The sequence below is a fragment of the Lactuca virosa genome, chromosome 8, assembly GCF_052849685.1.
Source record: "Lactuca virosa cultivar CGN04683 chromosome 8, Lactuca_virosa_CGN04683_v6, whole genome shotgun sequence".
Taxonomy (NCBI): Eukaryota; Viridiplantae; Streptophyta; class Magnoliopsida; order Asterales; family Asteraceae; genus Lactuca; species Lactuca virosa.
The window spans coordinates 327,057,470-327,070,471 of record NC_136433.1 but is presented as its reverse complement, the minus strand read 5'-3'; the positions used below and the strand labels follow the sequence as shown (position 1 = coordinate 327,070,471).

Genomic DNA, 13,002 nt, shown 5'->3' with positions numbered 1-13,002 from the left:
ATTCATCTCGTTTTTCATGTTTCAAATCTCAAGAAGTGTTTGTCCGAAGAGACTCTTGTTATCCCACTCGATGAAATCGAGATAAACGAGAGCCTCAACTTCGTAGAAGAACTAGTAGAAATTCTAGACAGGGAAGTAAAGAGAACTAAGCAAAGCCGTATCCCGATAGTGAAGGTTCGATGGAATGCAAAACGAGGACCTGAATTCACTTGGGAACGGGAGGATCAAATGAAACAAAAATACCCGCATCTCTTTCCCTAGTCTTATTGTGTCTCTATAATATTAAATTTCGGGACGAAATTCCCTTTAACGGGGGGATAATGTAACAACCCGTTATTTCGAATCAATGTAATAGTATAGATCAATTTGTAGTTCTTTTTAAAATAATAAAGAGAAATTTTTAAATACTATGTGCATTTACATAATCGACCCTCAAAAATGAAATGCTAAATAAACTTGTTTGGGATGAATATAATGGTAGAGATCGTGTCAAGGATTCCAAAAATATAAAAAACGCCCAAATCTGAGTTATAACGAAGAAGTTATGACCTATCGAAAAACTGCGACAAAACTAGCAAAACACTGTTTAACGTAAAAAGTGAATTTTCAATAAAATTATATTTAGCCTTAACTATCTAAATGAAAGTTATAGTATACGTTAAACCGAGAATGTCCATAAAAAGAACGTCCAAATTTGACTTCGTATAAAGAAGTTATGATTTTTCTAAGTTTCGACACATCAGTACACAACCCGAAACTCAAAATTTAGATCGAGCAACTTTTGGCCAAAACAACCTAAAAAAGAACCATAGATCTTATCAAAAGAAATCCAACAGTAAAAAGACAGACGAAAACGGACGTCGGATGAAGAAGTTATGGATTTTTAACGGACTTTTCTTGTCTCGGCCTGTTAAAAATATAACTTTAAAAATAAATTCAAAATTAGCCGACGGTGTCTAAACGAAAGTTTTAGATCATGGTCTCACCTACGTGTGGATATAAAGAATGTCAAAAACGGAGTTCGTATGCGAACGATATGAATTTTTGAAGTTAGGAAAAGAGAAGTACGCCCCGCGTACAAGAGTACGTCCAGCGTACTCGGAAGCAAGGCCTCGGATTGACCACGTAGCCTCTTTCTTCGCAAGTGACACGTATCTCGCCTAATCAACGTCTCTGAATCCAGGTGGCCACTACGCCCAGTGTACGAAAATATCTCGCCTACAGTATAACAAACAACTAAACTATAATAGGTATAGTTAGAGGACTCATTCATTGGTTTCAAGTTTCAAAGTTCATAATAGGAAAACAAACATAGTACATAACAGAAAACAAACAGAATACTTTACTGAGAAAACAATACTTATAAACTATATTCTATACAGTTTATGAAACTTACTTTCAGTATAGTTATTACAAAGTAACTTTTTATTATTCTGCATGTAATTATTAATATAGCACTTGTGAGACACGCTTCAAGTCCTTATTTAAGTATAAAACAAAAGTCCTAAAAATTATAACCTGAGTCTCCTTGTGTGAGAGCGTGACACTTGTGTATAGATCTATACGGAACTGACAATCCCGCACCTAAGTTGCTTGCAACAGCTAGGTCGACAGGCCTGGGGTGACAACTGTTGTACCATATTTCGACGCCTGAAGAACGTCGTGTTTTAGGCGATCCTAAGTCATCAAGCATGGTTATGATAACTCATAATTTGGTATTGAACAAAATGATTAGTGTATGAATAAGTAACACTTCACGTAGTTTTATTTAATTATAAGACTATAATACAGTGTATTACAAGTATAAACACAGATTACCATTTCAATACAGAGAAAACATACTTTTTATGGTTTAATGAGAACTAAACTGCATTTTACAAATTTATAGTACAGAAAGTATCACACAATTTGTTTACAGAATAACTTAGTAGAAAATATAGGATTTTCTAGGAAAAACATGTTTACTTTATCAATGAAAAAGAAAACAGATTTCAGTTACAAACATCCTTATGAACTCACCAACTTAATTGTTGACACCTTGTCAAAATCTACTTGGATTCTCAGGGAAACAGTGATACAGGTACAACCACAGCTTTTAGAGAAGACGGAGATTTATAAACTCATGTCTTTTAAATGTGTACTTTTGAGTTCATATACATTATGTTTTGAACACAGTTGTAAAACTTATAACTTTTTAAATACAATGGTTGTTGTTGTACTTTGATTACTATTATGCATTGTTGTGATACTATACATGAAGTCCTCCACCCCACGAATGTTTCCGCCATTCTGGTTTGGCGGTGTGACATTCTCTCAAAAGAATACATCAAAAGAGAAGGAAGTTCATACCTAAAATGAACCAAATCATATACGAGGAAGTTGAAAATCTTCTTAAGACAAGAATGATTAAAGAAGTCAAATTCCTAAGGTGGTTGGCCAACGTAGTGGTAGTATAGAAGAAAAACAAAAAATGGCGGGTATGTGTGGACTACACGGATCTTAATAAGGCTTGACGAAAGGATCTTTTCCCTTTGCCACACGTCGAATCTATGGTAGATGCCACATCAGGCCATGAATTGATAACATTCATGGACGCCTCAGCTGGATATCAACGAATACAAATGGAACCATCCGATCAAGAAGATACTTCATTCATATGCCCCACAGGTATATATTGTTATATCGCCATGCCCTTTGGTTTAAAAAGTACAGGTGCAACATATCAGATACTAGTAAAACGAATGTTCAAAGACAAACTGGGGGACACCATGGAAGTAGACATCAACGATATGGTGGTCAAAGCCAAAAAAGTGGAGGATCACCTCAGGGATCTTGAAGAGGCTTTCAACATACTATATGAATACAACATTATGAAAAACCCATCCAAGTGCCACTTTGAAATGAAGGCATGAAAGTTCCTTTGTTGCATGGTAACAAAGAGGGGAATAGAAGCAAGTCCAGAGCAGATCAAGGCCATTGTCAACCTAAAATTCCCAACTTCAACCAAGGATATCCAAATATTGACATGAAGAGTGGAAACCTTGAATAGATTCATCTCAAGATCCTCAGAGAGGTGTAGAAATTTCTATGATATCTAAAATAAAAACAATAAATTTGAATGGACAAAAGAACATGATGACGCCTTCAAAGATCTTAAAAAATATTTAAGTTAAATGCCACTGTTGGTGAAACCACTCGATGGGGAACCACTCATTTATCTCTCAGATTCATCAAATGTCATTAGTGCAGTCCTGGCCAAGGATCTCGACGGAGATCAGCATCCTATTTACTATGTTAGTAAAAGTCTCTTGTATCTTGAAACCAGGTACTCTCACCTTGAAAAATCAATACTTGCCCTAGTTACATCTTCTACCAAACTAAGACATTATTTTGAAAATCAGAGTATACATGTTAAAACTAAGTATCCAATTAAGAAAGTCATGAGAAAACCATAAATGTCAAGTAGAATTTCTAAGTGGTTAGTGAAGCTCTGCACATTTAACACTAAATACGAGCCAATATCCATAATAAAGTCACAAACATTAATAGACTGTGTGGCTGATTTTATTGATGATCTACAACACGAGGTAGAATTAGAAATTCAAGGACTTCAAAAAGAAGAAAACATAGGGGATGGATAATCTTTACAAATGGAGCATCCAAATTCAGAGGAACATGCCTTGGGATCATACTAAAATCACCACAGGGGGACATCCTACCTCAAGCAGTTAGTTGTGAATTCAATGCAGCTAACAATGTAGCAAAATATGAAGCACTAATCACGGGACTACAACTAGATAAGGATCTTTAGATCAAGGATCTCCAAGTATACGATGATTCAATATTAATAACTGACCATTTAGATGGATCCTAAGCAATCAAAGGTGAAAGATAAGCATCATACCTTCAAATACTCAAAATGTTAGCCTCAGAATTTATAAATTTTAGTTTAAACCAAAATCCTAGAGAAGATAATGTCGAAGCAGACGCACTAACCAATCTAGGATCTTCCCTCAGGATCCCCCCGGAGACCAAGATGCTAATACTCCACATAATGATCTTAATAATAGAAGATCCCACTAAAATAATAGAAGATCTCCCCGCCCAAAATCAAGCAGCTAGCATCACAGCAATCGAAGATCTTGATTTCCAACCCCCTTACCAAGATCCTAATGTTTATAATCCTAATCCAAACATTAAGTATCCACAATAACATGCAAGATCCTGGATCCAACCCATCATAGAATACCTACAAAATGGTATGATGCCGAAAGAAGAAAAGAGTGACAAAGCATTAAGAATGAGGGTCTCACACTCTGTGATGATCCAAGGAGTATTATACAAGAAGTCCATGGCAGGCCCATACATAAGATATATATATATATATATATATATATATATATATATATATATATATATATATATATGAAGGGTATTGTGGAAACCACGCTAGCCACCCATGAAGAAAGACGCATTCTTACACGATCAAAAGTGTGATGCTTGCCAAAGACATAGCAATATCCTTCATCGGACAACATAACCTTTACACCCCATCATTTCTTTTTGGCCTTTCATGAAATGGGGAATGGAAATAGTGGGTAAATTTCCCAAGGCACTAGGTGGACAAGTCTTCATACTAGCAATGACAGAGTACTTCTCAAAATGGATCGAAATTGAGGCTATTGTTCAAGTAAAGGATAAAGAAGTAGTCTTGTTCATCAAGCGCAATATCTTGACTAGGTTCGGGATCCTGGAGGAAATCATATGTGATAATGGATCTCAATTCATCAACAAAAGAACAAGATACTTTTGCAGTAGTTGGGGAATCAAAATGATAATGTCCACCCTAGTTCACCCTCAAGCTAACGGACATGCAGAATCCAGCAACAAGATCATAGTCAACAACTTGAAAAAGAGATCACATGAAAAGAGAGGAAAATGGGCTGAAGAACTTCCTTTCGTTCTATGGGAAAATAGAATTACAATGAAGACAACAACTTGTCAAACCCCATACTCTCTAGTTTTTGGTGCAGAAGTCGTAATCCCAACATGTCAAACTTCATACTCACTGGCTCAGAATCTTGACATGATTGATGAATTAAGGGACCTCGACAAAATCCACATCACTACCCATCAACAAAGGATTACCAAAACTTACAATAAAAATATCAAATTCAGAAAATTCCAAATAGCTGACTTGGTCCTCAGAAAAGCATTTTGGAATACCAAGGATCCTAAAGCAAGAAAACTAGCACCCAAATGGAAAGGACCTTATCTCATTGATTTAGATGCAGTAAAAGGGCATAAAGGCTACCCAATCTAGAAGGAAGTATTTTACCAAGATCCCATAATGTTGTACACCTCAAAGCATACTTCATGTCAGTTGATTTCATTATAACAAAATCAAGGTACGCACTTACTCCTCACCCTTATTTTTCTTTTGTTTATTTTTTTCTCAAGATCATTACTGATTTAAGCATCAGAGGGGAATTAGCCAAGCTAACACCCACTCCAAGCTTACGTTTTCAACATGTAGAGACTTAAAGATCTTGATGACAATGAATAAAGATTGATCATCTCTCCTCCGATCATCTCTCCTCCGATCGACGAGTAGGATGAATTAACTCATGGACTCGTCGAGTCCCTCCATGGACTCGGCGAGTTCATGCTGCAGAATGCAGGAAACTGAGTTTTTTCAACAAGTTTGCATCAAGTATCAAATAAACAAGCCTAGGCTCTGATACCACTGAAGGGTTTTGAGCATTCTAACACTCATATGGTGTACATGCAACCCTAGAAACCTTGGATCTATGTTTTACTATGATACATGAAAATTTGATTTCCAAGGTTTATAACCTATCTAGCATAGCATGGGGAACTTTTAAACATAAATGCTAGTTGTAGAACATACCTTATGTTGTTTGGATTCCTTGAAAACCTTGTGAGCCTAGCACCTCAAGTGTGATGCCTCAAATGTCTCACACAACACTACAATACTTGGAATAACCTTGAGAGAAGTTCACTAACACCTCAAAATCGGCTAGCCCTCTTTCTTGCTTGTACAAGTGCCAATTTTGCTAGATAAAGGGTCTTTATATAGTTGTGACACAAATAGGGTTACACCATGTAAACCCTAATTGTCATGGCTTTCCAAATTCCATGATCCATGGGTTTATAACCTCCATGGACTATCCATGGAGCATCTTATGGGTTTTAGCCAATCCATATAAACCATGGATCATTAGCCCACTATACAAGAATAGATGATTTACACAATCAACCCCATATATTTAATTAGTCTCTTTTTGATCACTTAATTAATTCCAAATTAATTCTTTGATCAATACTAATTAAATAATATTATTAATATATTAGAACTTATAATATATTAATAAACCTTAAGTGTCCTTTCTCTCATTTAGTCTATCCAAGTGTTGCAATGCCATGCAACCCAAATGGACCATGCCAACCGGGTCAAGTACATACCAGAAATAGTTATGGACTTAGACACCTTATCCAACAGTCTCCCACTTGTATACGTCTAATAACTATAACTGCCAGTATGACTTCAGGAACTGATCAGCAATCGTAGCTCTTTCAAGGTCTCGCGGAACCGAGATGATGATGATACGCCATGTTAAGATAAGTGATCATATAATCCTCTGTTCTATATATCAGCTGGACAAATACATGGAACAATGTCTTACTTATTGTCCAGCAGTTTGTTTCTCGATTTCCGATTTGTTTGACATAGAACTTAATCGAACACATCAATTTAGTTCTGACCGTGTCCGATACATAGGTCACAACAAAATCATTGAGGGGCCCGGATATCGCTTCTAATCCAAGAAGGAACAGATAAACTTCAACTCATATGCTTGTTCTACTACTTGTTGAATTATACACAAAGGCACATTTTATAACATCGAGTTACCAATGCGTTTTCGTACAATCAATGTATAAACAACTCATAGGCAACAACTGATATCTCTAGGTTTGAAGACTTATATGATATTACCGTCTCACGATCACTCGAGATAAATTCCATGAAGTGACACAAGTAAGCATGGGTTGAATCCAATACTCAGAACTTATGAGTACTCATGAGTGTTGTAGCAACACTTTGCTATGTCCAACATCTTAGACATCTACAAGCCAACTCATGACAATCTTGATTCATATCTACTTCCAACATTCGGCCGACGGTGGAGAATTTGAATATTATGATATACCATAACATAATTATTCTGGAAGTCAAAACATACAAAATGTAATGATAGTAAACGATTGACAAAAGATAGCAACACTTTACTCATAAATAAACAACTTTTATTCATCATCAATTGTCAATTACACTTTACACATTTCAAAACAATCTAACTACTAAAACAAATATCATCCTTCAGCCCTATGTGCCTTGCATGCTGGAGATGCTTAACCCTACCCATTCCCTTCGTGAGGGGATCTGTTGGGTTCTCATCTGATGATACCCTCTTTGCCACAAGGAGTCCTTCTTCTATTTGATGTCTTATGAAATGGTATTTTCTGTCGATGTGTCTGGATCTCCCGTGATCCCTTGGTTCCTTGGATAAGGCAACTGCACTTTCACTATCACTGAAAATCTCCATAGGCTCCTTTATAGCTAGTACAACCCCAAGGTCTCCAATGAAGTTCTTTAGCCATATAGCCTCCTTTATTGCCTCTCTTGCCGATATATACTCTGATTCGCAAGTTGAATCAACCATCTCTCCTGCTTGGAACTTTTCCAAGAAATTGCTCCTCCGTTTAAGGTAAAAACCCAGCCTGACTGTGAGCGGAAATTATCCCTATCAGTCTGAAATCTAGCATCACTATACCCTACTACTCTCAAGTCATCACTTCCACCGAGGGTAAGGACCCAGTACATAGTCCTCCGCAGGTACTTGAGAATGTTCTTTACCGCAGTCCAATGATCATTGCCATGGTTCCACATCAGGAAAAGTACAAGTCATATCATACATGATCGAGCCTACGACGGAAGCATACGGTACTCAACTCATCTCAGTTATCTCAACCTCTGTACTCGGGCTCCGAGTCTTACTCAATCTGGTGTTACTCTAGATCGGTAACTCTCCTTTCTTGGAATTCTGCATGCTAAACCTATTCAGCACCTTATCCACATAGGTAGTTGTTGGATTAATGTCTAAGTCCATAACTATAATTGGTAAGACTTGACCCGACCCGGCATGGTCCATTTGGGTTGCATGGCATCGGGACAATTGGATAGACAAGATGAGGAAAAAGGATACTAGTGATTTATATTAATATATTATAAGTTCTAATATATTAATATATAATCATATTATTTAATTAGTATTGATCAAGAATTAATTTATAATTAATTAAGTGATCAAAAGGAACTAATTAAATATGGACTCTAAGATATATGTGTGTGATGGGCCAAGTTCATTTAGGTTGGGCTAAGCTTTCACGGATAGTCCATGGAGTGTTTAACCCATGGATCATATGAAATGAAAGGTCATGGGTATTAGGGTTTAACCCTAATCTCCACACTATATAAAGATGTCCTTGGTTGGTGAAATTGGAACTAGTGTGTGTACGCAAAAGGGCAAGGCCGATTTCACTAGAGAGAACCAAAGTATCCTTATTCTCAAGGTTATTCCAAGTGTTCATGGTGTTTTGTGAACCATTTGAGGTGTCAGACTTGGGGCACTAGGCACTCAAGCTTCATGAAGACAAGTTACATAAGAAAAAAGGTATGTATTCTATCTATTTTATTACCCAAGTATATGATATTTGTATGCTAGTATAGGGTAATATCTTGGAAACTTCATATTTGCATGTATAATAGAGAAAACATAGATCCAATGTATTTAGGGTTGTATGTGCACCATAGGATGTTGTAGTATACTAAAACCCAACAGTGGTATCAGAGCCATGGGTTGTTTTCTGTTATATTCATGCAAATGTTTGATTTTCAAAGTTGAAAAAAAAAGAAAAAAAAACATGAAGTTTGTCAAATTTTAAGATAATTACTTGTTTTGTGAAAAACTAATTATTTGTAAAATTTGAATCATTTGTTATATGAGTTGATTAGGTCAAATTTAGTAAAAGATAAAATGATATGATTATTTTATTAGTTTTAAAAGTTTGATCTAAATGTTTTAAGGAGTTACAAATTTTGTCATAAAATTTTGGAGCTCAAAAGTTTTTTTAAAGTTGTGATCTTAAGTGTTTTGAAACCTCCATAAGTTATGGATATGAAAATGTTTTAAAAAAAATTGATTCAAAGTTTTTATGGAGTTACAAAATTTGGTGTTAATGTTTTAAAGAATTACATAACTTATTCTTAAGTTATGGAACATGAAAAGTTTCATCATAAAACAAGCATTTAACTCCATAAGTTATGGATTACCAAAAGTGTTTATGTTTCCTTGATTTATGAGTTAGTTTAGATTAATGGAAAAAAAAATTGTGTTTTAGTTATTTTCAATCTTAATTAATCTAGAGGTAGTTCATAAAATGTGTTTTTGTAACTTGTCCTCAAGTTACATAAAAGGTCACATTTATGAATCTTAAAACTCATAAAAGTGCCATAGGTTACATAAAAAAAATGAAGAGTCTTTTTTATTAAATAGTATTATGACTCCATAACTTGTCCTCAAGTTATGGATGTTTAAGAGTCACTTCTTTAAAAGTGTTATTAAAGAATAAGAGGTTACATAAAAAATGAAGAGTCTTCATTTTAATGAACCATTAAACTCATAAGTTATGAAATGAAAAGTTTTGAATAGTTTCAAAAACTTGCCCTCAAGTTTTGGAATTTGTAAAGTTTTCACTTATGAATATTTTAATTCCAAGTTAAGCCCTTAGAATTTTAAAAGTTAAAATTCAACCCTTATACTTTATAATATTATAAGTTAATAATATTTATATATATGTATAAGAGTAAAGTCGTCTTACAATTAGTAGGCCTCATTCACGAAGCCGGTCTATAAGGGGGGGTATAAGGTTACTGCCTATAAAATGGCAGTTTAATGGGTGTCCACTCTCACCTACCGTTTCCTTGACCGGTGGAGGGTCGTTAGCCGAACGGGTAGGACAAGGACTATAATTCTCCCTTCATTAAAAGTATTAATGATAAATACTAAGTAACTAAACTCTTAATAATACCCAATCTTAGTTACTTAGGAAAATGTGAATTTGGTGCTAACCCATGAAATTACACTTTGCACTTTGCTTAAGTCAGTTAGTGGAGCGTGTGTGGTTAACCGACACACTTGCTTGATTTAACAAGGTAGGCAAAGGGTAACTTAATGTTTATCATAGTATCGGTGGAGCGTGTGTGGTTAACCGACACATCGATTGAGGGGTAAATATTAAGGGTACCAAGTATATTTGCATGGTTATTCACACCTTATTTTGTGATCCTCGGCATCCCAGTCACAAAACCTGAAGGGCACACTCGAGATTGAAACATGCCTTTGAAAAGTTTAATGAATCTCAAAAGAATCTAGGAGTTTCAAAACCAATTAAAACCTAATAATACATTTCGTTTATCTTGGTGGAAATTGGTGAATCGTTATTCACCTACCTTCAAATATTTTATAGCTTGGATTACAAAGTTATAAAATAGTTTGCTGGGTCCTAGCCTTAATATTTCATATTGGGTGTTATATTAAGGACTTTAGATCAACTATCTTGAATATCTCCCAAAAAGATGTCTGGTTCAGACATCTACGATCCTCCCAAATCTCTTGGAACTTCACTTCCTCCACCTCCTCCAATTATTCTCCCTAACCCACAAGTTCAAGGTCACTCAAGCCCTATTGGCAAGCAAGGTCTATGTGTGATCGCATCTTGGAGATGAAGTCACATAGTGACAATCCGGGAGAGTTGGGTGTCAAACTCTTGAGAAAGTTGGTGGTTTAATCACTTTCTAAGTCACATAGTGAATTCCTTTGGGACTACTATGAAACAGACTATGACATGACCCTTAATGATCTTATCTATTTGCTTGGTGCTGCTGAATCAGCAATAATTTGGAGCACTGGGAGGGCAAATTTGATTAGTAGATCAACTTCCCAAACTACCATGGACATTGACAATGGTAACATTGGATATCTAGAAAAGCCTTCTCTTCCCAAGGAAAGGTATTGACCATAGTCAACTAGGTTGACCAAATGGTAAAGAGAAAGGCTAAGTCTGCGATAGTCCCATGTACCATTCCCAAAGAGTCCCTATGTTTCTCTTTCCAAAGGAAGGGGCATTGATTGCGAAGCAGCCTATTTACCTGAAAGACCATAAGGTTGATCAAGTCAAGAAGATTGAATCTACTTCAGGTAAAGTCCACTATCTAACTCTTTTAAACTTCTATTCTGAAACTTTTGTTACATGATGTGACTGGGTCACATGTTGATGTTTTAAGAATCAAAGAAAAGTGAAGAAACTTAAAGGAAGTATATGCTGATTCTGATCGCGAAGATGGATCTCGATCGCATGGTTCTGTGATCAGAATTTTGAGCTGTTGCTTAGGAGTTATGATATATTGCTTAGGAATAGATAACAACAAAGTTTTCATGTTCTTTTGCACTATAAGCATAGTTTTTCCACAAAGTTTTTAAAGTAAAAGAAAAAAATTTGATTTTATTTATTTTAAAATATCCTTACAATGGCATTTGTGAAAAGGAAAAAAAATTGTTGCTTATATGATTCCATTAATAGCAAGAGTGGAAATATGAATTTGATTCTTTCATTTGTGGTAGTGTCTAAATTTTCCAAATAAGGAAAGATTCTCATCACCCAAGTTTCAGTTGGATAGAAACTTGGAATCATGCAAGTTGTATAGTATGATGAATGAGAACTTTCAAGCATTGGAAAATTAAGACTAATTTCTTGTTCACATGGATGTGTGAGTCAAGTAAAGGACTAAGGGATCGAGTACACATTCTTGTGCACTGATCAAGCCCACCACAAATGTAACTTGAGTGACACATCTTAAAGTAGGTTTATTAACACTAGTGAAATGTAAGAGTAAAAGGTTTTCTACTCTTGTACATTTGAATTTGGTAAGTTGTGATGTTTTGGATAAAACAGAGACCAACTTAGGCCAATTGTGTTAAGTGTTTGTCTTGATTAGAATCCACACTATCTCTTGAATATTTGGCAAGAAAGTCTTATAGGTTAAGGAGACAGTGGGAGTCTAAAAGATCCTGAAAGGGTTTCAAGAAGTAATCAAGAATAAAACCTGTATTTCATCACTAGCACACAACTAGAGGTTTATAACCTATCGTGTTGACATTTATGTGCCCATTCCAGGTAAGTTGGCTAAACATTTGAGTTCTACATGTTCTCAATTGTTTGCATAGCTACTTGAAAGCAATGGAAGGCCCTTGAGCTGGCAGGTGGCAAGAAGTTAAGATTGCACAAGTTCAATCCATATGAGTTAGGATTTGTCACTAACCTAGTCTTGTGATTATGGTTTGACAAATTCACATGGATAAGAACACATACACCATAAAATCTAAGTGTCATAAGGTTTCTCTCTGATTCATGAAATTGATGGTGAGGAAATTCTTTCACTAAGTAGATTTTAAGTAGATAGCAATTATGATATTTGCAGTTCTCAAAGTCGTTAGTGGAGCGTGCGTGGTTAACCGGCACACTAACATTGACTTATGAGAAATGGCAAAAGGTCTAAACAATTGAGACTATGATTATGACATCCCTTTTCATAGTTATGAAATTGTTTAGACACACATGTGATCTATCTAAGATAAGGTGTATGATTTTGATAAAGTCTTATCAAAGCAATCTAGTATCTGAAATATGAACTTTGGTAAGAATGTCAATAAAGTATTGAGTTCTAGAGGTCCAGCTGTTTTCTAGATACATGTCAAAGCTAGTGGGAGCATAAGTGTTATGCTAATAATCATCATGTTAGTGGGAGCATGATAATTATGATAAGTATTGCAAGTTAGCAAGGTTAATTATAGAAAACAA

The 13,002-nt window shown here is 35.5% G+C and overlaps 2 protein-coding genes across 2 annotated transcripts; both read left to right on the top strand.

Annotated features, from left to right (window-relative positions):
- Positions 1 to 2,549: 2,549 nt before the first annotated feature.
- Positions 2,550 to 2,912, top strand: LOC145131769 (uncharacterized). Its single transcript, XM_079066424.1, has 2 exons — positions 2,550 to 2,667; positions 2,713 to 2,912. The coding sequence occupies exons 1-2, from the start codon at positions 2,550 to 2,552 to the stop codon at positions 2,910 to 2,912; spliced, it is 318 nt and encodes a 105-aa protein (XP_078922550.1).
- A 1,730-nt stretch (positions 2,913 to 4,642) lies between these two features.
- Positions 4,643 to 5,323, top strand: LOC145131768 (uncharacterized). Its single transcript, XM_079066423.1, has one exon. The coding sequence runs from the start codon at positions 4,643 to 4,645 to the stop codon at positions 5,321 to 5,323; it is 681 nt and encodes a 226-aa protein (XP_078922549.1).
- Positions 5,324 to 13,002: the final 7,679 nt, after the last annotated feature.

Excerpts from the sequence above, each read along its gene's own strand:
- LOC145131769 (XM_079066424.1), top strand. The coding sequence starts at position 2,550 with ATGGTAGATGCCACATCAGGCCATGAATTGATAACATTCATGGACGCC. Across the intron at positions 2,668-2,712 it reads TTCATTCATATGCCCCACAG|GTGCAACATATCAGATACTA; the intron begins GTATATATTGTT and ends TAAAAAGTACAG.
- LOC145131768 (XM_079066423.1), top strand. The coding sequence starts at position 4,643 with ATGACAGAGTACTTCTCAAAATGGATCGAAATTGAGGCTATTGTTCAA.